This window comes from Typopeltis vanoorti, chromosome 4 (genome assembly GCF_054136105.1).
Source record: "Typopeltis vanoorti isolate ZY-2024b chromosome 4, IOZ_Tvanoo_1.0, whole genome shotgun sequence".
NCBI classification, from domain to species: Eukaryota; Metazoa; Arthropoda; class Arachnida; order Uropygi; family Thelyphonidae; genus Typopeltis; species Typopeltis vanoorti.
This window is the reverse complement of record NC_143552.1, coordinates 24,678,152-24,705,917: the sequence shown is the minus strand read 5'-3', so window position 1 is coordinate 24,705,917 and position 27,766 is coordinate 24,678,152. Positions and strand designations below refer to the sequence as shown.

Here is a 27,766-nt window from a genome sequence, read left to right as displayed (position 1 = left end):
AGCTACTCAACAGCCATTTACAGTTCAACTGCTAACTCACCTAACTTGCAACTCTCAACCTTTATTCCATCTAAGTGTGTACTCTAGAACAGCTTTCCCCATGAAATATTCTCCAAAGAACTTCATCTCTTAAAAAAAATTCCTCCTTTCTTAATATCCCCAACCTAAACACAGCAATGTACTACAGCTTCTGCATTCTGTCATGCGAGAGTGACATAAAAAAATGACTATAGCCAATTACTACTCACATCCACTCTTAATCATCAGAAATCAGAATCTTTAATGACTTAGACATTAAAAAGTTATGTTAAAAACAAGTTTTATAATTCCATTGTACAAGGCTTTGATCAGACTGCATATGGATCACTGCACACAGATTTGTTCGTCTGATTTTCAATAGGATGAGTTGTTGGAGAGAGTTCAGAGATGATTGACTGTATCAGTTTCTGGAATGTGTAGTATGAGGGCAGATTGAGAGAATGCAAATTGCAGAGCCTACTGGATAGGAGGAGGGGAGGATATAATTAAAGACTATATTAATCTGGTAAGAGGTAATTACCAGATTAATGTAGATGAGATTTTTCATAGAATGTCTGGAGACAGGAACAGGTTCTTTGCTTGGCAAGTGGAATACATTGTCCAACATTGTGGTGAATGCAGATACAATGATTTTATATAAAATACACACAAACACCCTACTTTAAAATCATTATAATTGTTTATTTTTATTTATTTTTTATTTATTATTATTAATACGAGATCCCATGGGGATCTCGTATTAATAATAATAATCATGAGATTTTGGAAGGTTAAGGAAAGTTTATATCTTGTTGTTTACCAGGGAGAAGGTCACTAAAAGATATGTCAACATAATATCTTTGAGATATTCTCTATGACAGAACATATGTGAAGAAAGTGACGTTCTTCACATACATTCACCAAGGAAATAAACTCTACCTCTTTGTTTCTGATGCTCTTGAAATGTGTATATAGACATAAGTTACCTCCTGGTTTTTTCTTATATTTACATCTACAGTCTGCTTGATCTGGTCAGGCAACTTTCTCTCTCTCTCTCTTTTTTTTTTTTTTTATGTTCGCCGACACACTCAAAAAGTCTGAACCTGAAGTGGAAAATTTCCATCCCTTCACCAGATTCATAACCATGCTGAATGACAAAACATTGTCACATTTGCATACTAGCTGAATTTATACACGCATGCATTAGGTCTCGCTCAATTATCAATTTCTCTGGGCTCCCGATGCTTCAGAGTTCACGCCATCCCTCTTATATAAATCTTTTCTACCAAACTCACTTCATACATCCAAAAACTCAATTGCATTTCTTCTATACATCCTGCACATTGAATTATTTATTATCATAGCCCCTCCTAATCTCAATTCTGTCATATCTAGGTAATAAGATAATTTTTACTCACACTTTTCTTTCTCACTTCTTCCAACAAACCTTTCATATCCTCTCATACTATATTTGTCACTACTTTGAAAAATTGAAGACTGAAATTTACTCATGCAAAATAAATTTTTTATCAGAGCTGAGATGACATATAATTAGAAGCACTGAACATAAAGAACTGATAACTAAGTGTAGAAATAATTATCAACTAGTCAAAAAAAAAAAAAACATGAATAAAACAAATAATGAAAAAATGAATTAAAACTATGAATTTAAAAGAATTGAAAATAAAGAACAAAATCTGTTATATGAGAAACCAGCAAGATGGTTGTGCTGGCCATTTTGTTTAAAACTTCAGGCATAGGACACAGAAAATAACAGAACTTTACTGCATAGTTTTGGTTTCGTTTTCTTGGAAATCGATAATGGTAACCTTCGAGCTTATGTGTGCACACATCTGGAACTACATGCAAGTATATCTCAGTGGGAGGATTTTTGTTGTTTTTTCCTAGTGTTAATAGTAAGTAGTATAATATGGAAATGTTGCAATCTAGGTAATGTCAAATTAAATATAACTTTATGGAATGGATGGTGGAACCAATGTATTGCATCCTGCATGGCAGTTAAACTTACAAACATTATGCCATAGTAACATGTCGGTCTGAGCCAATTTAGTTACCTACGTTTTAGTAATTTTGTAGGTTGCTGGTGGTGTTCAACACCATTTTCATATTTTATGATTTTAGAATTTGACAATTTTATAATTTGAATATCTAAAGATGCATCTTATGGCTTTATAAATATTACAGATATATGTCAATTTCAAGACTATGGGATTTTGATTTATTGCTCTGAGTAAAAGGTACATGATTTTGAGCTGAATGAATCCATGTGTTAAGTGCTGGGAGAAACTCGTGTTAGAGGCTTAATGGAGTGAAACAGCACTAAGAATGGATTGAATATATTATTTAATTCTTTCAATATTTCATCTGTCATTGAGATATCATCAGGAAATACAATATGACACTTGTAACACATACACACAAAGGCAACACAGAACTCAAACACATGGATGAAAAATTAACTAGGTGGGGCACCCTCTGTGTACATCTGTTAATAGCCTAGGATGTAAACTGGGATCTCAAAATTTTGGGAAGTTTAACGCAACCATATTTACTTAGATTAGGCTGATTTTTTAGAGCAGCTGCAGATTCCAAAAATAGTCTTTCTATTCAAAATTTGTTGCAATGGAGCATGGTGGTCTTTTCCTATTGATTCTCTGAACTGTATCTAAAGCATAGCCTGCAAGCCCCGATTGATCAATCATGACTACAGATATATTTTTTTGTTCTTACAAGTGAATGTTGGCTGATCTTCCTGTTTGTCCATTATAGGCCAAGACCAACTTGCAGAAACATGACACTTTGTATATTCCAGGCAGAGAGAAAGAGAGAGATGATCTTTAGTAGAAGGTATGAAAGTAGCAAGCTTTTGATGGGGCTTGAAAGCCGAGTAGAGATTGCATTTCTTTAAGATTCTGGCTATTTCTTCTGAAGTGAATTTGATATGGAATGACAGCATTATTAAAATCTATCTGAAGAGAAGGCTGATAACTGGAGGAAGATTTTTTTTTTTTTTTGATACTCTCAAAAATCAATCAAATCTAAATTAACATAGTCGCATTAAACTTTACAAAATATGGGAAAAATTAATACTTCAAATCCCAGTTTACATCCTAGGCCACTAACACCTAGTTAGGATTAGTCTTAGATCCACATGTTTCACTTAGTTTTGTGTTGCCTTTGTGTGTGTATCAAGTTTCATATTTTAATAATCCCTGATGATATCTTAGTGACTGAGATGAAATATTGAAAGAATTAATTAACATTTTTAATTCATTCTTAGTGTTGTTTCACTCCATTAGGCCTCTAACATAAGTGTGAATAGCATAATAAGCTGATGGGGATACTATAAAGGAGGCAAAATACAAATAATTTCCAATGTTAGTGTATTGGTAGTATACTTTGGTACTGATGTGATGATCATCAGAATTAATGAGGTCAAATTTAAGAATTCTGATTTATTTTCTTTGTACTCAAGGGAGAATTTTAATCTGTATCCAAAACATATTGAATGAATGAAATAACTGTTGTATGGCATTTTATTTCCAATAAACAGAACATCATCCACATATCTACCATACAGTAGGAAAAATTAACAGGTGGAAAAGAGGACAGGAATTGTGTTTACATAAGGAAAAGTTCAGTAAGTAGACTGATAAAGTTTTGGCTCAGAAGAAGACTAAAAATCTGTAAAGGTACTTTTCTTCTTCTCTTCAAGGATTATGTGTTTGCTTGTTCCAGCTTCACAGGTCTTTCCACCTTGCAGCTGGTCTTCCTTTACTGAGATTATTATTTTTAGTCCAAACGGTTAGCCTAGTGGCTATGCACTTTGCAACCATATGCCTGGGGAAGGAGTGTCCTAGGTTCGATTCCCATTGACGACGTGAGGAGCTTAAGGATCTTCCTCAGCCATAGCCAAGTTAGCTGGTCTTAGACGTGGACAGTAGGGTTTTTTTCCCAGTTTATCTGGGGTTTTTCATCCCACAAGCAGGCAAATCAGTCCCATGAATACACACACACACGGATACAGCCAGGAATACTTAAGACGATCGCTCCAGGTCTGAATTGTCAGCTATGCCGGTCCCGAGCCCGGATAAAAACAGGGGTTATTGAGGTGGTGCCGTACCTCCCCGTAAAAGGGGCTCACAGCCGTTGAATCACAGCCTGTTTAAAATAACAGGTTGAATCACCATATGAAATGAATGAATTATTTTTATTTGCAAGAGGATTTCTAAAAGAGATAATTTTATATGACTAGAACCTGTTAGAATGCACAAGCCATATGTGGACAAGACAATGTCTAGCAATTTGGACACATCTAAAGAGGGAATGTTACCACAAGCTGTGCATTTAATGAATTGGAGAGTATCAGTATTTTTAATCATAAATTTTGAATAGTTTAATAATGGTTTTAGTACTTGTGAGAAATTCTGATAAGGAGTGTTGAGGTTTGTATGAAATGGGGAATATGGGGTAGCCTGATACATGTATCTTCTCCAAAAATAGGGGGAATGGTTTGTATGAGGAATGATATTTATCTATTTTGTCTCCTTGTTGATGTACCTAGTCTAGTCATAAATACTGTTAGAACTTGAACAGTGCATAAACTTTTAGATCTATCAGTAAAAGTATTTCATTTACAGCTTTCAGCACATATATGTATAATGTGCATATAGCAACACTCAATGTTCGAAATGTCCCCTTTTGCATTCCTTCACACCTGAAGTCTGTGAAGCCACATATCAATGGTGGCATGCACAACATTCACATGAAACACTGCCACTGCTCACTTCAAATCCACCTTCAGACTGGAGATGTCATTTCTTGAAGGCTACTCCCTAAAGCTCCAACCGCAATTTGAAGTCCAACAGATTCAGATTGGGACCTCCAGGCAGCCAATCAGATGATGATGTGTGGTTGGGCATATTTGCCTCACCTTGTATGCAGGGGCAAAGTTCTCTTGGAAGGTCCACTGCCTAACATGAAAGAAGTTGTTGTTCAGGGGCCCTACTACCACAGGTTCCAGCACAGTGACTTGATACACTTTGACAGAGGTTTTGGCCCCTTTCTTGCAGTCATCAGTTAGTACACATGGCATCGTTCTCTGAGAAACATTCATCTCTCTCTCATGACATCACTTTCTGCATTCTCACAGGATTACAGTGTAAACATGCCTTCACAGTCCTCACCTGCTCTTTGGCCATCAGATATGTCTTCTGTATCAATAATCCAATACAAAAATATTCTATCGATCGCAAGTCTTTTTAGTGTTTAAAATAACAGCCATCTTGATACACTCTGGCAGAGTGCTTTGATCCCTTTCTTGCAGAAATGCAACTTGGATATCCCCAATATGTCATCCCTCACCAAATCATCACATTCCAACCTTGTGAAGTGCTATTATCATGGTTCTCATAATCTCCCCATTGTATGTTAACACACAGAGTTAAACTCTCTCTACTGATAAACACACAAATGTTGGCTGCACACAGTGCCACTAAAGGAATTGAGCTCACACAATTCTGTGGGCAGTGCAGTGGACGTGTGGAAGATGTAACAGTATTTATGGCAAGACTGTATATATGACTATATTATTTATATGTTAATTTGGTAGTAGGATATTCAGTGATTATTTTGTGTTAGTGTAATTAATGATGTCCAAAATTTTATTATAGACGTCAGTTCTGTTAATTATTACAGTAGTGTAAAATCTCACAAGAAATTATTTTTTAAAAGAATTTTCGCTAACGATTTTCCAATTTTTTTGTCTAAATTTATAAGAAAAAAATGTGCTTAGTAAGATGTATAAATATAAAAGAATAAATTACTGTTAGAATGCACCTGCACTTTAGACTGGTTTGTAAAAGCTTAATAGGAGTTAAGCTGGATTAGCGCTGAATACCACCAAAATTGTAAGGTCTGGCGGCCAGCGATGACGTCAATTCCTTCATTGCTTCTGGCTAATCTTGGAATACTCAGAGGTAGAATGTGCACTAAACTCAGCTAAAAATGGTAAAGCCCTAGGACCAGATAGAATACCAGCAGAAATAGTAAAGTTATTAGAAGGTGACAACATTAACATATTAGTAAAGCTATTTAATAAGATCTACAATACAGGCATAATCCCTCAAGACTGGTTATAGTCGACCTTCATCATGCTATCTAAAAAAGTAAATGCGAAAATTTGTAATGGCTATAGAATGATCAGCCTAATGAGTCACGTTCTCAAAATGTTTCTGAAAATAATTCGAAAAAGAATATACAGAAAATATGAAGACACCATCAGTGATACCCAATTTGGCTTTAGAAACGGCTTGGGAACAAGAGAGGCCCTTTTCTGTTCTCAGGTCTTATTTCAAAAATGTATTGACCAAAACAAGGTAATATTCATTTGCTTCATCGACTTCGAGAAAGCATTTGACGAAGTCCAACATGCTAAAATGATTGTACTATTAAAAAGAATTGGATTAGATGGTAAAGACATCAGGATCATTGAAAACTTATATTGGAACCAAAAGGCATCTGTTCAAGTTGATGACATTATTACAGACTCCATTAACATCAAACGAGGAGTAAGGCAAGGATGTGTGCTGTCACCTCTTCTTTTTAAGATCTACACAGAAGCCATATTTCAAAGTCTTGGAAGAAAGAAAGGAAGGGATTAGTGTAAATGGTGAAATCATCAGTAACATCCGATATGCCGATGATACAGCTCTTCTGGCAGACAATATTCAGGATCTTCAAAATCTTTTGGAACTAATAAATGAAGAGAGTGAAAAACTGGGATTAAAAATAAATATCACCAAAACTAAATTCATGGTCATAAGTAAGAAACCAATTCTTAATTTAGCACTTTCTTTAAATAGGAAACAAATAGAAAGAGTGGCAAGGTTTAAATATCTCGGATGCTGGTTAAATGAAGATTGCAATCCAAAAATGGAAATAAAAGTTAGAATTGAAATGGCAAGAAAAAATTTTCTCTTGATAAAATCAACACTGTGTAACCGCAGTTTAAACTTAGAGCTTAGAGTACGCATGATTAAATGCTATGTATGGTCTGTACTGCTGTACGGTGCAGAAACTTGGACCTTAAAAACAACATCAATAAAAAGACTTGAAGCCTTTGAGATGTGGTTATACAGACAAATGTTAAAAATCCCATGGACAGCAAAAACGTCCAATCAGGAAGTACTGGAACAAATGGGGAAATCACGTGAACTTTTAGATACCATAAAAAGAAGGAAAACTGCATATCTTGGTCACCTACTTCGTAATGAAAAATATAAGATACTTCAACTGATTATAAAAGGGAAGATAAATGGAAGAAGAGGACAAGGAAGACGAAGAAAATCTTGGCTGGCAGACATCAGACAGTGGACTGGTATGTACTCTGAGAAACTGCTCAGAGTAGCTGAAAATCGCTCAAAATTTGAAAGTGGTCGGCCGACCTCCGATAGATGATGGCACTCAAAGAAGAAGTATTGAGTATGTTGGAAGAAAATTAATGTGATCCTTCTTGGAATATTTATGCATGCTTGCAGGACAAGTGGTGTCATAGAAGACGCTGTTATTTCAAGGTACAATAAGTTATATGATAGTGAACGCACTATAGTTTCTGTTGCTTAGATAGCAAGTTGTCTTTGTGTGTTCAAGTGCTTTTGATTAAGTAATTCTTTTATTAACTTTTATGTGCTTTGTATCATATCCTTTAGTTTGATAATAAATATGTTTTTGTTTTGTAATTACCTGGTTCTCATTCCTTAGCCAATGCACTATCCCAAAAATATTAACGAACCTGCAGGAACAGAATAAAGTTACGAGCCACGACTTGCATGTAATTATCCGTTTCGGCGCTTGGTTGCGCTGTGACATTCGAAAGGTAGGGGATTGTCATATATAAGGTTTAATGCTTTTTGGAATTTTGAAAAAAGATACGTTTATTGTCAATAAGAACCAGAAATTGTATAGAAGTATTAAATTACTTTTGTTATCTCCTTGCCCTGACTTTCAGACATAGAAGGGTCAATTAAGTAGTGCAGTCATTATGAATAAATAAATTTCTTAATTGATATTGCGCGATTGCTCAGGGACTTACGTTAGATAGACTTATTACATGAGGTCTATCTGGCTACGGAAAAAAAAAAAGGGGGCGGCAAGAATAAATTCAAGTAAGGATGTAGATAGATAGACAGAAAGACTTAGATAGCTAGATAAATGAAAAGAAAATTAAAGAAACGAAAATATTTTACTATCTACTTAACTGAGAATATTAGAGAAATTTTATAAAGCATGTAAAAGCATGATGAAAAATGAGGTTTGGAATTGATATGGTTCATCTTTTCAAAAACTATCTTTGTTAGAATCATTTTCTAGTTTGGTGTTGGGAGGGGACAATAATGTATTAATTTCTTAAAAAATGTTTAGGAGAAACGATAAAATTTATAACTTTGCTTAATACCTCTATACAACGAAAGAGCATAATTTGATAAACTGGTAATTGAGAGAAATTCAACAATTGTTTATATTTTTACATTTCTAAAAAGATGTAGGTAATTATATTTCAATCTGCATTAATCTGATATCAACCCTTGGCATATGACCAGTATGACTGAGGGAAAAAGAATAGGTATGAATGTAAACAGATCTATTACAGTTAAATAGCCAATAATTAACAGTTTTGTAGGTATGGTGCAATAAATTACTCTGGTAGGGAATGAATGACATGTCATTCTATTGACTGAAGTCAGCATGTGCAAATTAATGAAAAGCTTCATTTAAAAAAAAAGCTTGTTTTGTGAAAATGACTGACCAACCACTAATAGTTTTTGATGGGGCGATTGTGAACAGGGCGAGGGCATACTGTGAAGGTAACCAAAACAGCACATCAAATTATGTGGTTGTTAACAAACACACTAACAAATAGGGATAGAGGAGTTATTGTTCTCCTATATAAGACTTTAATAAAACCACATCTGAACTACTGCACACAGATCTGGACTCCCAGATTCCATGGCAATAAGGTTGTGGAGAGAATCCAGAGGCAAGTAACAAAGATTGTTGCAGGTCTGTGGAATGCTCCCTATAAGAATAAATTGACAGGTTGTAAGCTACAAAAATTAGCTGATAGATGAAAAAAGATTAGACATGATAGAAGCATTTAAGTTATTAAAGGGGATTTATAGGATTGACGTTTTTTTTTCAGTGCATGGCAAGAAAGAAGAGAATAAAGGGATCACCAGTGGTAGTTATGTAAGAGCGTGGTAATCTTTACCACACTCTTACATAATTAATAGATTAAAGTTTGCAAGGGTGTGGACTAGATTTTTTTGCTTGGAGGGTGGTGAATGGAAGGAATGGGTTGCCAGAGGTGGTTGTAAGTGCTTCATCAGTGAATGAGTTTAAGGAGAGGTGTGATGGGTATTGTGTGAATGATGGCTAATGTGTGAATAATGGATCCCATGAGGAGTTCGGATTGCATGGAGATACATGTATAATAATATATCATTGACATGTGACTATATGGAGAGGCAAATTCATTATGCCAACTATAAGTATGATTTTCCTGGGCATAACATCAATTACATGCATGTTAATCAAACTTCTTTGTGATAAAATTCAAAACATGCAAGATTGTGTTGGAAACTGCTAGACTCACTGAGGGAGGGCACCTACTCTAGAACTCTCCATCTCCACCAACCGCAACTACTTTCATCATCTACACACACAATCTACCACTACTAGTATTTCCACAGGCAATCACAAATAACCATGCCCACAGAAGGATTCAAACATACAATTCATTGTTATGCACTAGGACAAATTTTATTTGCAATGCAATTACATCACAGTGAATAATCTTCCCCTGCACTGCATCTTACAGGCACTAGTAAAAACAAAATACAGTCAGGTCTCTTTTTACGCAGTAGATATGTTCCACAGAAAACCGCATATAAAAAATCGCACAAAAAAGACCTAACTTACGTTGAAAAATTAGGGATACATTCCATAATTTTCTAAAATCCCATAAAACTGAAGCAATCAAATTAAATTAAACCTAAAATCGCATAAAAAAAAGTTTACAAAAATTCAAGAAATAAGAATCCCTAAGTTTTGTTTTAAAGCTTTATTCGTTTAATTTTACTGAAAAGTAACAATTTTTTTTACATTTTTTCATCAGAATTATCGTCGCTAATAGACAATATTCGGCAACATTTACGAACTGGTGCAAAATCACTTTCATCGCCAGAAAAGATAGTCAGTGCATGAGATCTATATGGTAAAGGCAATGATTCTTCACAAACAGAATTAGCTTCACCCTGCTTCTGTGCTGATTTTTTTTTTCTTACAATGTAGTCAGTTATTAAACTTTGCGATGAATGATTTTACTAAATTTTTTATATAGCTCGCGATATCCAGACATACGGTTCTTCAGCTGACGTTGGAATTTAATGGCTCATTTAGAATTTGTGTGATTAACAAGAAAACGATTTTCTTAGAGAATACAGAGACAAATGCAAGAAAGCTAAACACTGTGTAAAACTAGCTAAACAAAAGTCATAGGTGGACTTTGGCAAGAATATAGAAATTAAATATCAAGAAGGTGGCAAAATATTCTGGAGGTTGTTGAAGAAGCTTAGGAATGGAGGAAAGAGTGCTGTAAAAGGAGTTAGAGATGATAAAGGTGACATGAAAACGGGAGAAAAAGATATCCTTGAAGTATGGAGTAATTACTTTGAAAAGCTGCTAAATGAAACAAGCAGTGATGATAGCACAGTGGTAAAAAACAATGACCAGGCATGCAGTCAGGAATACATATCCATACTTGAAGTAGAAAAAGACATCAAAGGCTTGAAATGTGGAAAGGCAGCAGGAGTAGATGATATTCGATCAAAAATGCTGAAGTATGGTGGTATAAGAGTGTTACAGTGGCTGCACTGCATAGTTCAGAAAGCCTGGACAGAGGGACGAATTCCTGATGATTGGAGTAGAGCTCTAATAGTACCCATATATAAAAAGGGAAATAAAACTGAATGTGAGAATTACAGAGGTATTTCCCTACTGAGTGTTCCTGGCAAGATCTATGCAAGTATACTTGAGAAACGGTTGAGAAGAATTGTGGAAGGAAAGCTTGGTGAAGAACAAGCTGGATTCAGGCCAAATAGAGGCTGTCAGGATCAGATTTTCACTTTACGACAAATAGTCGAAAAAGCATGGGAATATAACAAAGATCTGTATTTAAGTTTTGTCGATTTGGAAAAGGCATATGACAAGATGCCAAGAGAGAAGCTATTCAATACACTGCAGTTATATGGTGTCAATGGGGCATTATATCAAGCAATACTTAGTCTTTATTTGAGTTGTAAGTCAGCAGTTAGAATTGAAGTACAGGAAGATGGTTTAATGTTAAATCTGGTGTGAGACAAGGATGTACATTATCCCCTCTGTTATTCATTATCTATATGGATCACATTATGAAGGAAAGTGGTATTAAACATGATATCAAAATTGGAGATGTTAATGTCAGCTCTTTGCTTTATGCGGATGATGTTATACTTCTAAATAAATCCGCTACAAGTCTGCAAGATTCTCTGACTAAATTGAATAGCTGTTGTAATAGATATGGTATGAAAGTCAGCAATAAAAAGACAAAGACAATGAAAATAGGCAGAATCACTGAAAATGTCAACTGTGTTATGAATGGAGAACCTGTGAAACAAGTGAAACATTTCAGCTACTTAGGCACGGTTTTTTCAGAAGATGGTAAATTAAATATAGAAATAGACAACAGAATCAGCAAAGCGGGTATGGTAGGAAGTCAATTGAATAAATTCATATGGAATAAGAGAGAAATTAGTCGGAGCACTAAATTAGCTGTATACAAGACAGTGTTCAAACCAGTTTTAACTTATGGATCTGAGAGCTGGGTCAGAAGTAAAACACTTCACCAAAGACCTCAGATATGAGAGTCCTGAGAAAGATTATAGGCGTGAACAGATGGCATCAATGGCAATATCATATTAAAAACGAGGATATTAGGAAAGAACTTGACATTGTCAACATCCAGGAATGCGTTAGCAGAGCTAATCTCAGGTGGTATGGTCACTTAAACAGAATGGGCGAAGAAAGATTAGCAAAACAAGTGTTCTCTGCCAGGTTGGCAGCAAAACAACCCAGAGGAAGACTAAGATATAGGTGGATTGATATGGTACAAAGTGCCTTAGACGATAGAAATATAAGATCTGATAATGTTGGTGTCTTGACAAGTAACAGACTGATTTGGAGGAAAATTGTAGATAGGAAGTTAGTAATGATGCAATTTTTTTCATGTAGTACTATCATATCCTGTACACCCCTTGAGGGTACATGGCAGGAATTTGATGATGATGACTTCATTCTTTTTAACTGCTCTTATAGGTAGATTCACCTAAATTAAAATGTTTACCGATCGCCACAGATCCCTCTCCTTTTGCTAAGCGATCTAAAATTGCTATTTTAATTTCCAAAGGAATTGCTTTTCTTTGGTTCTTTTTTTTCCTCCATTGGGCCAAATTAAATCTTTAAAATAAAAATTAGGAAAATTTAGACTTACAATAATGAAAAGACAAACACTCACATGCAAAATTAAACTGTCACGGACACTCACTGCTTACACATTACTCACGTTACGCCAGAATGTGCTGCAACATGCTGTTCATTATGTACAATGGGGAAACCGCGAATTTGCATGAAGCATGCACCACATAAAAAAGATATGCATAAAAAGAGACCCGAGTGTATATTATTAATAGGAATATAGTTAAATATCCTAAAAACCTATTTGAAAAAATTACTCCTTAGTTATTAGATATATGATATGAAGAGCCAAAGGCTTCAATTCTGCAACAAATGACTTGTTTAAGTTAAGGAATATTACATCCCATATCGTTTCTTAGCCGAATAAGAAACTCAAAGAGTTTCTTGCCGAATATAGTAGAAACTATATAAAGTTCGGCGAGTCCAAGCATAAGCAAATACCTGGATACTGCAGCAACTGACCCTAAAGGTAGTGCAAGCTGAGGCAACTCATGTCTAAGGTGGAGCAAGCTCCAATCACTATTCTTAATATTTACCCATAATGTGAACTTAGCTCCTAGGAGCTGTATTTCTGTTCTACATTGTGAGAGAAAGTCACTACCCAGACCGGTTTCAACCTTTATTGAGGTCTCATCAGTGAGTAGGTAGACCTAGTTAATATCAAGTTTGTAGCGAACAGAACTTACACCCCTTCTATGAGTATTGCCGAGAGGTGTCCTAATAAATTATTAGATATATGAAGAGCCAAAGGCTTCAATTCGGCAACATATGACTTGTTTAAGTTAAGGGATATTACATCCCATATCGTTTCTTAGCCGAATAAGAAACTAAAAGAGTTTCATGCCGAATATAGTAGAAACTATATAAAGTTCGGCGATTTCAAGCGTAAGCAAATACCTGGATACTGCAGCAACTGACCCTAAAGGTAGTGCAAGCTGAGGCAACTCATGTCTAAGGTGGAGCAAGCTCCGATCACTATTCTTGATATTTACCCATAGTATACAGTCAGCCATAACCTCCTGCAAATGCTAATTTAACATGTGCAAAATCCAAGATCTAACATTATTGAAGAAATCAGCACAATTGGAAAAGAACTTCGGTTTAGTGAAATGGATAATGAAGATGCGAGAAACTTGCTCGATTCCCATTCAGAACAGTAAAGCGAGAATGATCTCCTTCGACTAGAAGAACAGCGTGCATATGAAGAAGATAAGGAATGCGAAAAAGAGGAGAATGTTATGAATAAGAAGCTATTATTCTCTACCATTGTTCTGTCACTGCTTCTCTCAGTTCATAATCATGAGAGGTCTATGGAATGCTCCTTATGAAAGCAGAGTGACAATCTGTAGGCTTCAAAAATTAGCTCATAGGCAAAAAAAGGGGAGACATGATAAAAAAAAAATTGAAGTTATTACAGAGGATATTGCAGCAATTACTCCTGACATCCAAAGTATCATCACTTATGTAAACTTTATCACTTGATTCCTTTTATAGCACTCTTCTCCATTTCTAGGTTTTTTTTCAATAGGCTTCAGAATGTTTAGAACCTATCTGATATTCACCTCTAATCTAACCAAAACCTTCCAACATCTTTTAACTATTTTCATGCATATTCCATACAAGTTTTGATGTATTCTCTTAAAGATTTGCTGACCTTACTTCTTAGGAAATTTCAATATAGTGTATTCACATGACATGAACACACACAAGAAATAAGTCTCAATTATGTTGTTGTTGATATCTTCACTTCTTCAGGACACAAGAGCATTTTTATATGGTTCTCACCAAATGAAAAGTTTATTTGTGAACCTATAGTACATTTGTATTGTGGGTGGGTTAAGGATTTTTTATATTATACTTTTTATTGATTTTTTTTTCCCATTTATTTTTGTACCTGGTCCAGAAATCCTGCTCTAGAGACCAAACATGGAACTTCTTAAAGCCACTTCTGGCCTCCAATAAGCAGAGTGGTCTCACACCAAGCAATGAAATTCATCTCCAACCTAAAGTGCATTTAAACAAATCGCATACAGTGCATTAGACATCTTTCAGAAGTGAACTACAGACTTAAAACAGAGAACTACAGAACTAGACAAATGTTATCGGATAAAAAAATGAAAGTTTGAAAAACAAAAACTAAACCTTGAAGACTCAGTGAGAAAATCTGAAGACAACTAATTTAGCAAGAAAGCTGTATTGTGAAGTTGTCTGATAAGTTCAAAGTTTCTGCCAAATGAGTCAGAATGTGTTCTAAGAGAATATAGAAAAAATTTAAGAGAGTAAGCTATATGTACAGGCTACTAAACAGAAATCATAAGAAGATACTGATAAGATAAATATCACGAAGATGACCAAATAGTGTAGAAGGCTATTAAAAAATCTTAGAAATAGAGGAAAAACTACTGTAGCGAGAGATGATAAAGGTGACGCTAAAACTGGAAATGTAGATATTTTGTGTGCGTGCGTGCAAAATTGCTTTCAAAAATTGTTAAGAGTAACAGAGCAGTAGCAAAAAACTACACAAAATAATTGCATTAAGAAGTAAATATCAATATTTGGCTAGTGAAAAGACCAAAGTGGAGAAAGTTCATCAGAAATATAGAGGATACCAGAAATACACAATATCTGAACATTTCTGCTTGAATATGGAGGCTGCCAGTTGTCTCCGAATGGCAGAATAGTTAACACACCCAGTCTTCTATAGGCTGCAGGTTTGAATCCTGCTGATGTTCGTACATACTGAAGATGAATTTCATTACCCAGTGTAAAACCACCATGCCTGACATGAGTTGAAGCTCCATGTTTGATCCCTCAAGCAGGTTTCCAGTATTAAAAAAATTTAAAAAAATTAAAATTAAAAAATAAAATAAAAGGAAATGTTTCAGCCCACTCACAGCACTAATGCACAATACTTACCTTTTAGAGTATGGGCCACAAACAAAATTTATAGTGGCTACATTGCATAATTCAGAAGGCCTGGTTAGGTTTTAATCCAAATGACTGGAGTAAGTTTCATAGTATCCATCTATAAAAAGAATAATAAGGTTGGATGCAAGAATTATGGAGGAATTTAGCTTCTAAATGTTCCAGGTAAGATTTAAGCAAATAAACTTGAAAAGAGGCTAATTATTATGAAAGAAAAACAGAATGAGGTACAAATTAGGTTTTGGCCAAACCTATCAGGATAAGATTTTACTTTAAGACAAACAGATCTATATGTAAATTTTGTGGATCTGGAAAACCAATTAAAATATACCAATGGAAAAACTGTTCAAAAGACTACAATTATTTGGTATATATGAAATCTTATAAAGAGCAATTATAAGTTATATCTTGGTTCAATGAAAAGACCAAAACTAAGAAAATACATATGAGAACATAGAAAACTTTCACTGCATTTTTAACAAAAACCCCTATAGAACAAGTAAAACATTTCGGCTATCTAGGCACAATTTTTTGCAAGATCGCAAATTATATATGAAAAAGACAACAGAATAAGTAAAGCTAATATAGTGGGAAGTCAACTTAATATATATGGAATAAGAGTCAATTTATATGGAATAAGAGAGAATTAGATCACTAAACCAGCAGTGTTCAAGCCAGTTTTAACTTATGGATCTGAGAGTTGAGCTAGAAGTAAAACACTTCAAAAAGACCACAGATAAATTTTAGAAAGGAGAGTGAACAGATGGCATCAATGGCAGAATCACGTTAAAAAAACAAAGATAGGAGGAGGGATCTTAAAGTTGTTAGCACTCAAATGCATGAGCAGAAAAGAACAGGAGAAGAAAGATTAAGTGGATTGATTCAGTTGAAAGTGCCTCAGAAGACCATAATATAAGAGCTGACAATAATGGAGAACTAGCAGATAAGACTAATTTGGAGGGAAATGGTTGATAAGCAGTTAATAATAATGTAAAAACTTTTAGATGACAGAATTGAAGGAGGTAGAGGAAAATAAATGGTTTAATATAATATCAGATAAAAAAAAAAAAAAGGAGGCATGCTATCTCCCTTACTTATGAAATTAAGTAAGGGAGATATGAAACAAAAAGCAGCATTAAACTTGATATCAAAATTGGAAATATTAAACTCTGTTCTTTATTTTATGCAAATAATGTTATACTTCTAAACTGCTAAGCATATTTACTTTCCAACCAACAGGCTGTGGGATTTTTCTCCTACCTAAAGACAATTATAAACATCCATGTCGAATGTTTGTAATTGTCTCTAGGCTGGAGAAAATTTATCGTCAGGTATGAGACCACTGCCTCACTTATTGGGGGCCTGAAGTGGCTTGAAAAAGTTCCAGGTTTGGTCTTTAGACTGTTTCCGGAACAAGTAAAAATAAATACATACACAAAAAATAAAAATAATTTACAAGATGAATAACTGCTATAACAACGCTGACACGAAAATCAGCAATTAAAAAAAATTATGTGAAAATATCTGGGAAACAGGACGTGGAAAACATCTTGGATTTTTCGCTTTTCGGGGGACTATGTATAGCTCCATTTCTTTCCTCAGGGAAAAAAAAAATTCCAAGACATCAAATTTTACCCTGTACACTATTTTTTGGTTTTCTTTACTCTGGGAGATGGGTATCCATCCCATCTAGCAGATCTGAAGACATATCCTTTATTCATTAAGGTGCAAAATAAATTATTTTTCAGATATTAATGGGTTTTGATCATTTCTGGCATGTTTTCAGGAGCAAGGTGATTTTCTCCTGATTTGCCCTATTGAGATTGCAAGTATATCATACCATTTAAGAATAATATAATCAAGGGAATGTGGGATAGCCATTTGTGTTGGCATTCCCTTAGATACTTTTCCACTAGAGGTTGTTGAGTTATACTTCTTTGTCTCCTGACATGATAGGTTCTGCTTAGTCTTCGTCTTTTGATTCTTCCACCTTTGGCAGGTGAAAGAAGGAAAAGAAACTGAGGAGTATACCAGTGCTGGATTGTATATAGCATTCAGAAAGAATTAAAACAGAATTTAATACTTCCTATATTTGTCTCAGTCACTGAGACATCTTCAGGATTACAAAAAACTAATGTAACATATACACAAATATCACACAACACTAAGCCCAACCACATGGGTGACTCTAAAGTTCTATCTAGGTGGAGCGTTCTCTAAGGGCAGTTGTAGGTGGCCTGGAATGTAAGATGGGATCTCTGATGATAAGTGTTTCCCAAATCTTAAATCTACAATCCATTAAGCCTCCAACATGAAGAAACTCAGGAGTGGGTGAGATGTTCTCCCTCAAAATTAGCACATTTGGGTGTTTTGCATTTATTGTGTTTTAATGCTATCTACTGCTACATCAGGGACAGATAGTCACAATAAGTAGCCTTAGTATAACCATATTTCTGATGTTTGAAGCATCACAAAGAATTCAGTATATAGAGCTCAACAGGGCAACTAAGATAACCTGCTTTCAATGATGCTGATGTTTGAAGATAAATGTAAGGATGCTCTTTCTATACTAGGGTACCAACTCTGCATATAAAAATTCTTATGGTTGTCACTTCATTTAAATCTGGGCAAATCTCTTTATGAACATAAAGCAGGTCTTACTCTAATATTATTCCTTGAGAGTAGTTCAATTTTCTGGGAAGTTAATGTTGAAGGAGTTGGTCCTGAAAGTTTTTGGGAGAATGTTTTAATAAGAATGTCTCCTGAATGAAGCTTTTTCCTACAAATTTTGGAAATCAATCTAAACTCTGAAGGGTGACATTTTCCAAACTGCAAGCTTGCCTGTTGAATGAATAATGAGGAAAAATAGTATATTTGCAGATGTCTCTGTTTTCTGCTCTTTTATTTTTTGCTGTCAGCTGATATGAGAACTGTTTCTATAGTGGGGTGGTTGTTGTTGAAGCCCCGACAAGCATGAGGAATTCTCACTTCCTCTGGGGCCAAATTCATCATTCTCATATGGAGGATTCAGAACCCTGGTTACAGACCACAGAAACGAGACTTACTTCAACACTGTTGAGCACTGCACATAAACCCACTAGCCAACTGATCCTGGGAGGTCTATCCAGGACTAATACTTGCCAATGCAGAGACTACCAGGATCCTCTTTCCTGATCCTGGAAAGCCATAACACGTGTTTCACTACTTTCCAATTTTACATCATCTGTAATCAATTGCATATTCTAACAACATTAAAGTTTAACAATAGTGGTCTTAAAATACACCCATATATATTGCCTTTCTCCTTCGAGATAATGATAACTCATAAGCATCTTGCTCAAAATATCCATCTCATAGTAAATCCTCTATCGAACTCAATTGTTATACAATCCCATCAGTTCCAATTTAAACACTTGTCATGATTCAATCTATAAAAGTTTGTGGATACAGTTAATGAAACAATTTGTCAAAGCATTAAAAGAATGGCAAAATCTGAAAAGTTTATTATTATTATTTTTTCTCAAGACCTCGTGGAGTCAAAGACTCATCTGGGAGGTCCTTTTATCACACACACATCTCATCATACCGTGTCTTAAACACACTCAAACTCCTTGCAAACACCACACTCTCAGGCAAGACATTCCGATCACTCACAACACTGCACAAAAAAAACCTGCCTCTCACTCCCCTACTCACACCCTCTTTATACAGTTTCCAGGGATGACCATGGGTTCTCCCCTGATCTCCCACTATTCTCTGTAGAACTTCTCCACCATTGATCTTATAACAACCCCTTACCAACTTGTAGGTATATCATATCTCACCTCTTCTTTCTCTCCACCAGACTCTGCAAATTACATCTTCTCAATCAACATTCCAGAGGTCAGAAACTACCTTAGTCGGTCACCATTGGACCCTTTCCAACATCTCTTCATTCTTCTGAAAACCCGGTGACCAAATCTGGGCACAATGTGACCAAATCAAAGCCTTATACAATGGAACAAAAATCTCCCTACTTCTACATGTCAGTGTCCTCCGCATTATTCCCAGAAATCTTTGTGTTGTCTTCACAATTTTGGCGATGTGTCCCCTAAATTTTAGATCCTTATCAACTATCACCCCCAGATCTCATATTTCCTCTACCTCCAACAATATATTCTCACCAAGCATAAATTCTGCATCCCATCTTTGTTTTCTTTTCCAAATTTTAAACCCCTACATTTTGCAACATTGAACTCACATCCCCATTTGCTTGCCCAATCACTCAATTTATTCAAGTCTTCTTGCAAGGCCACATCTTCACTACTCTTTATGGTTCGTCCCAACTTTGCATCATCTGCAAACAACTGAATATCTCCACCCAAATCTTCGCCCAATATCATTAATATACAAGTTAAATAGTAATGGCCCTAAAACAGACCCCCTGAGGGACTCCACTAGTGACTTTCCTTTTCCTGGATATCGCACCCCCATACACAACTTGTTGATACCTATCAGATAGCCAGTCTCCAATCCAATGCACTAATCTAATATCCAACGCCATCTGCTCTAGTTTGACTGTCAACTTATCATGAGGTACTCTATCAAGAGCCTGTGCGAAATTCAAGTATATTACTGTGTATCCATCTCCTCTGTCCAAGGAAGCAGTCACTTTATTGTAATAAGTAAGTAGATTACTAAAGCATGACCTCCCTTTAGCAAATCCATGCTGTCCATCAAAGATTATACCATTGTTGTCAACCCAACTCTGGATCCTAGTTCTCACAAGCTTCTCCAACAACTTCACCACAACACCTGACACAGAGATAGCCCTACAGTTTGATGCTTGAGTTCGATCACCTCCTTTATGAAGTAGAACAATCTTGCCCTCCTTCCACTCTTTAGGAACTTGACCAAGTGCAAGACTCGTATTAAAAAAATATGTCAAGGTAGGTGTCAACTCTCTGGCACATTCCTTCAGAATATGCGGTGATATATTATCAAGTCCCACAGCCTTATTTACATCTAGTTTACTCAACTCCCCAAACACCTCTTGCTAACTTACAGTCAGTCTCTCCTCCCCATCATCAACTGCTCTCAATCTCTCTATGAAGTCACATTCACAAGATTGAAAGATCTTTATGAACTGCTCATTAAGTATCTCCACCACACATTCTGTAACAGCTGTCTTTATACCATTTCCTCCAATCAATGTCATCCTTCCATAATCATTCTTACTTTTGCTGGCTATATATTGAAAGAACTCCCTAGGATTCTTTTTGGCTTCATTAGCTAACTGCTGTTCATACCTCTCTTTAGCTACTCTCACCAACCAAGTCATTCTCCTTGCCTGGTCTTTGTAGACCTCATGAAATTGGTTACTTCCACTTCTCTTATGCTGCCTCCACAATGCCCTTTTCCTCTGTATCGCATGCTTAATCTCTTTGTTCATCCATCTCACACCTACCTTATTTAACCTTCTCACCCTTGGAATACATTTAGACATTGCATTTAGACATAGTTTTTGAAAATCCCCCAAGCTGCATTGATCTCTTTTCCAGCTAACTCCTCATTCCATGCTACATCCGCAAGCTGTCTCCTCAGCTCTTCATAATCACTCCCCCTTGTAGTTCCACATATACCCTTTTTTCACAGGGGTCCTTGCACTGCTGGCAACCACCCAGGTAATCACCTCATGGTCAATTTCACCAATTGGTGGATGATTTGACAGCTCATTTATAATTACATCCTCTGATGAGATGACCAAATCCAAGACCCTTAATCCTCATGTGCCCTCTGTTACATACTGTCTGAGGTAGTTATCCCTCAAAAACTCAAGAAACTCATTTTCTTTACTTCCAGTTGCTATCTCTTCATTACAGTCTATATTGCTATAATTAAAATCACTCATAATGATCACCCTTTTCTTATTTGCTTGGCTTATTTCACTATACATTTCACTATCACCACCATCCACATTACCAGTCTATAACAACATCCCACCAAGTATTTGATTCTATTCACCTCTATCTCACACCACACTGCCTCAAAACCACTGGCCCTATTTCCCTCTTGCATCTCTACTTTGTATGGACATGCTCTCACCTCCTCTTGGAGCATCCACCTTTCTCACGCTGTGTATCCCTGTCCACCCTGAGCCTCCCTGTTTCCCTGCTCCTCTTGCACACCCATTCTCTCATTTTCTATACTCATACCACTCACTTCCCCATTCATTTCCACTTCTTCAATCTCTCCTGTCTTACTCTCCTGCTCTTCCACATCACTCCCCTCTCGATCTGATTCATTCTCTCTATTCACTTCTGTACCTTCCAGCAGCAGTCTCTCCAAGCGACTCATGCCATAACCACTCAAATGCAGTCCATGGCTCCCATACAGCTTACTTCGTCCCTCAAACTCATTCCACACATTAACAAACTGTACTCCCATCTCCTCACACATTTCAGCCAGAATATCATTCGTAATCCTTGCTCTCCGCCTCATTTCACCACAGTCATACCTAGGCAACACACTGACTACCATTCCTGTCACACTATTCTCTTTTATCTTTCCAAGCAGCCTCCTGACATTCATTCTGACATGCTCTTTGTTCTCACTCAAATGATTTGTACCAATTAATACAATTAACTCTTTTGTTCGCTCCTGCCTCATATCCAATGCCTCAATCACTCCACTTATTTTACCACCTGGAAAACATACCTTGTGCATTTTATCCTCTAGCACACCTTTAATAATGGAGTTGCTATACAACGCCACTCACTCATCTTTCATGAACTCTTTCATGCCATCATGATTTATTTTAATAGTTTTGACCTGAATTCTCTTAATTTCATTCCGTATCCATTTCATTTCTTGCCTCGTCCAATCCAATTCACTTTCTGAATCTCGCGACACATTCTCTCTATCATTAAATCTTTGCGACTTCTGCGTCACGCCATTTCTACTTTCATTCGTTCTCTCAATTTCGTGTCTTTCCGCCAGTCTCGTCCCTTTTAACATCTGTTACAGTTTTCAAATCGCTCTTTTTCTTTCTTCCTGAATTTTTAACATTTTTTCGCCTCTTTCTCACCATCCTTTTCTTTCAAACATGCACTTGTGACACAATCGTTACTAACACTTTCTGTCATCAATTTCATATTTGCATTCATTAGTTCCTCATTCAGGTCACACTTCGCACACACCCTTCTTCCATCCGCGCTAAACATCCACAAATCGTTTATGCAATCGAAGGAGTACATATAACAGACCTCACACTTAACGAAATGACTGAAATCTAAATTAAAATCATGGAATGACAAAGCCGCCGCCATTTTTTTTTTTTCCCTGTAGGTTACTAGGTCTAATAATAACGATTTCGTAATTAAGTTTAGGCAAGAAAAATCCCCCACAGTAATAATACCGGTAGCGCACACCGTTTACAGCCACTCTTACTCCAACAATTACGCATATATAATTAATTATTCATAGAATAACTTATCTGAATCGGCTCACTAGGCACTAGTTTGCTATTTATTTCAGATAACAAGTTCAAAGAAAGTATTCTTGTGTGAACAAACATGAAAAAATTAAGTGCAGATGAACAGTTTGAAGAAATAATGAAAAAGAATCTAAAAAGAAGCATGAATTGATTTCAAAAAGCAGAAAAATATTTAAGAGAATAAATATTCTCTTAAATATTTATTCTCTTGTGAAATCAGAGAATGATCTGATTTCATAAGCACAATTTAAAAAATTACAAGAAATGAAAAATTTGGTTGCTACATTTCTCCCATCCATTTTAAATATCTTCTCTGAGAATGCTGGAAGGCAAAAGAGCAGGGAAAAAGACTTCACATAGAAGAGATAGAAAGCAGGTATTAGGGAAGTTTGAACATCAGTGATTGTAGATACATAACTGTAAATACTAATAATTCTAAGAAATAGGAAAACTACTAGTACCATAAGAAAACAGATGCAAAAAAGGAAAAAGACAAAACAAGATTTTTTTTCAAAAATGATGAATTTCAAATAAATATTTACTCATACTTTCTTCTGTTTCCAAGTGATAATTTTCTTTTCTATTACTATTTCATGATACCTCCAACGAGTCCAAAAATTCATCGGGGGGGGGCCTGATCTACAACTCTCCATATCCGCCAACTACACCAACCGCTACTACCATCACCATCTGCACCAACACCATCTACAGCCCACCACCATAGAATTTTTTGTCTGTAAACTGCATGTGTTCTGAAGGCTGATTTTTCTATATGTGGGATAAAAACCCAAGTTTCTGGCAGAAAAAACCCTACTACCTCCATATCAGATCAGCTAACTGCGTTTCAATTGAAAAACACAAGATTATTCCCATCTCGACGAGAATTGAACTTAGATGGTGCAACATACCATCGTTCTTCCAACTGCACTATATGGAGGGGCTATAAGTTGGGAGCTTTTGCCTGCTGCATTTCTGCCCTGAGCCAGTTCACTCCTCAGTCAACCTGGTGTCTCTAGGCTCTCCCAGGTCACCATATTGACGCCGTGCTTAGTGCGGACACACGATCAACACAGGACGACAAGGAGCAAAGCTCCCAACCTCAAACCAACTAGCTGGATTACAGAAGCATGCCACTACTCTCAGCCAAAAAATTGGTTAAGTGCCATGAAGAAAACAGCAATGGGTTAACCTTATATGTATTAGGCCCAGAGGCTGGTCCGTCCTTATCAAGGAGCATGCTAACCTTCTCTTCTTTCATATAACACTTATTACAATAATTATGTAATTATATATGTGTGTGTAGTCATAATTATATATTACATATAATTTTATCAAATGTTTATTTAGTCTAGTTAAAATACACATACATGAAAACAAACACCAGTAATATACTTTTCTGGTTCAAAACAATCTGTGAATGAAGGGAAATCTGAAATCAGCTTAAACTCAGGGAAAGTTATCTAGATGTAAATCCAATTCAACGAGTTTTGATTTAAAGACCTGTGTAATCCTGAACACTCATTCCATTCCTCATTAAAAATCTCAAATATACCATAAACATTGGCGGTAACTTAGCTCATAAGGCTAAGTTACCGCCAGAAACCTATAAGGCTGAAAGAGGTTCTGGGAATGCTCTTTTGGAGAACAATTAAATAAAGTTAATGGGTTAGACTTTTTTTTTTTCTTTTTTTTTAAACTAAATACCTTATCAAATTCCTGATATGCAACCTGGCCCATTGACGGTACTAACTTACATAGGTTGACCAACCTCTCATGGATGGGCTCTCCATATAAAATAAAATAAAATAAAATAAATCAAGGGGTATACATGAAAAGCTTAAATCATTACCAACTTCCTATAAACTATTTTCCTCAAAATTAATCTGCTATATGTCAAGAGTCCAATATTGTCAGATTTTATATTTCAGTGTTCTAAGACAACATCTAACTATATTAATTCACCCAGATCCACATGAATACCTTACTCTTAATATTGTTCAAGGATCTCTAAATAATGATAAAGCACAAGTTAACCTTAAATGCTAGCAAAATACAAATGTTATGCAAGAAAAATCTCTTAATCCCTCTTATTTTCAGCTATACCAAATTTCAGTCCAATATGAGATTTCGGGAAAACTTCAGCCTCCTATTTCCCTGAACAAACATACCACATCCTACTGGGCAATCCCAGAAACAAGGTCTTCTGTCTCTTCATGTATTACATCTGAACAGCCAAATCTATTTACAAAATTAATGTAAATATAAAATATTACTCTTAACATCTATGTACTTAAAAGGTCACTACACATCTAATTCAATAAAGTGAGCAACTAGGTTCAGATCCACCTGATTGAATATTTTTACAGGTATTTTCACATGTACCAACTAGTTTTCTACTTTATTCACAGTGCACTCAAATTTTTCTTTGATCATACTCCCTGCTGCTGTCTTTAGAACAACCTTTCCTTTCACATCTTTAAGTTCAACCCATATCTGTGTTCAAACACTGGCAACTTTCTTCATTACCAACTCCACCCAATCACTAAATAGCATACCATAGGTTAGATACTTTCCAGTTTAGAATCACCATTAAAAAATTCATTAAGGATGTAGAAAAACCATTAGAAACCTGAAATATAAGAAAGCATCTGGGAGAGATTTACACCAAATTTTACATTTCAGAGTGTGACAACACCATAATTTAGAAATGTCAAAATCAGAATGGTCAAATCTTATTTGGCTTGAATGGAGTTTCTTATTATATCAACCTCTATGAAGATACACAAAAGAATGGGAATTATGAGTTGTGCATATTGAACAGAACAACCAGATATGTGAAAGAATATACTGAAGAGACTCAAAACATGATGAAAATCAAGCCAGATTGAAGCTAAATTTGCTGGTTGGTTAAAATAACACACTGGGAATTTATATTCGACCATAGGATGAATCACTGAATTTGTAATTGACAGATGAATTTTGTCAATTAGAAAGAGGCTACAACCCTGGATAAAGCAGGCCTTATTTGGATTGACAATTATGTTTGGTCCCTAGAGCAGGGCAGAGATTCCAACTAAATTACCTTAAATAATCCATCATAATTATGTATAAAAGTTTTACAACTTTTTGTGGGTAACATACACATTAAAAAAAAGTAATCTGGACTGGACAACTAAAGATCCAACACTTAATCATGATGGTGGATGAATGAGCAAAGAATTTGTTTTATGTTAGAAAGTGCTAGTTCAAATTCCATAATGCAAAGCTGTAATTTTTTTAATAACGCTAACATAAAAAAAAAGCTAATAAATGACTGATTTTGTCCAGGCACTAACTTCAATTTGCCTACCGAAAACGAAATCCCAAAACCATGGTTGATATCCAAGTGCAGATGCCCATACACGGCTCATCCAGAAGTACTAGCATGCTATGGGTTTTTACATTTCAACCTATTTTGCGAAAGTTGCCATAAAAAATCACGTTCAATACTTCTACAGTTTAATCATTTATATCAAACTTTTTATAAAATTAGAAACCAAATTTAAAAAAAAAAAAAAAAAAAAAAAAAAAAAAGGATCTTTGTGTCCAAGGTTCATCGCTTGTCAGTGAAGTAAGCACAGCGATGAGAAGCTCAATTAGGGAATCGAGTACAGCAATGGTGTTCAGAATGAATTTTTAATTTAAACATGTAGTTTTAGGCTATTATTGACATAATACGCAAGGCTTGATTTATTTGTAAACTTATAATCCATCTCTAATGCTGCATTAAAAACTTAAAAAACTTACAGAATTGACTAAACTAAAAGGAAGTTGCTAATAAATCACTATTTCCAGGATGATGTTAAATTTTTTACTAGTTATTTGTTCTGATTTATTCCTTTGAAATGTTCTACAACAAACTAACATTACAAAAAGGCCAAAACATTTAGATTAAAATGGATTACCTGGTGTTATGTTTAAAATAAATAAATAAATAATAATACGATTATTACTTGGACAGTAAAATAAACCATGGTTCACTTTTAGGATAACATGGCATATAGAAAGCCTACACTGAATGAAGTACGCATCATAATTCACGAAATATATTACCTCATGGTTCACTTTTGTTGGCATTTCACTATGGTTACTTTTGTTAACGCGACTGGAATCAACATTATAATCAGAATGATGACGAGAAAATGAGGTACGAGGAAGCTTTTCATCCGACGATTTCTCCTCCAACTCTTGCTCGGAACATGCTGCCATCTTGAAACCAGTCAGTTCTTACACACGTTATCATTGGTCAATGAAAGTCGACGAATAGCAAACCATTTCTCATTGGTTTCTATTAGTGGAAAAGGTATAGGTATGAGGGGGGAGTGGGGTAAGAAAGGGCAAATGAGGTAATTAACACTGATCGGTAGTTCTTAAAAGTTCTTAAACTTTTCGTAACAAAAGAAAAGACAGGATTAACCAATTGTGAAGCCCACCTAAGTATTAATGTACTTTGTTAAAAGCACATTAATACTTAACTTCCATTAAGTTAACAGGCATATTTAGATATTTGCAATAAAAGTCAATTGTATTTGTATAAGGTATTAAAATAAAAAAACAGCAATAAAGTAAATTTGATGTCGGAAAAATTGATTATAAGTCAAGTGATTGCAATCCACAGAAAAGTAGTGCAACTATCAAAGCGAACCAGAAAAACAGGACGAGGCTGGTGAATACAAAATTCATTTTGACGACTGGCAAAAACCACGACTTTCATGCCAA

At 35.5% G+C, this 27,766-nt stretch overlaps 1 protein-coding gene and 1 non-coding gene across 3 annotated transcripts in view; both read right to left on the bottom strand.

The window, feature by feature from the left end:
- Nucleotides 1-27,129, bottom strand: part of LOC150107168 (uncharacterized) — a 246,019-nt gene extending 218,890 nt beyond the window's left edge. For both annotated transcript variants that reach the window (XM_090391690.1, XM_090391691.1), the window contains exons 1-2: nt 27,101-27,129; nt 24,713-24,792 (exon numbers count right to left, since the gene is read on the bottom strand). In XM_090391690.1, the coding sequence (XP_090247816.1) occupies nt 24,713-24,745 (33 nt within the window). In that variant the 5' untranslated portion in view covers nt 24,746-24,792; nt 27,101-27,129. The remainder of the gene's footprint in view (nt 1-24,712; nt 24,793-27,100) is intronic.
- Nucleotides 24,152-24,273, bottom strand: LOC150107169 (U6atac minor spliceosomal RNA). Its single transcript, XR_016548283.1, has one exon. It is a non-coding gene; the product is annotated as a U6atac minor spliceosomal RNA (small nuclear RNA).
- Nucleotides 27,130-27,766: the final 637 nt, after the last annotated feature.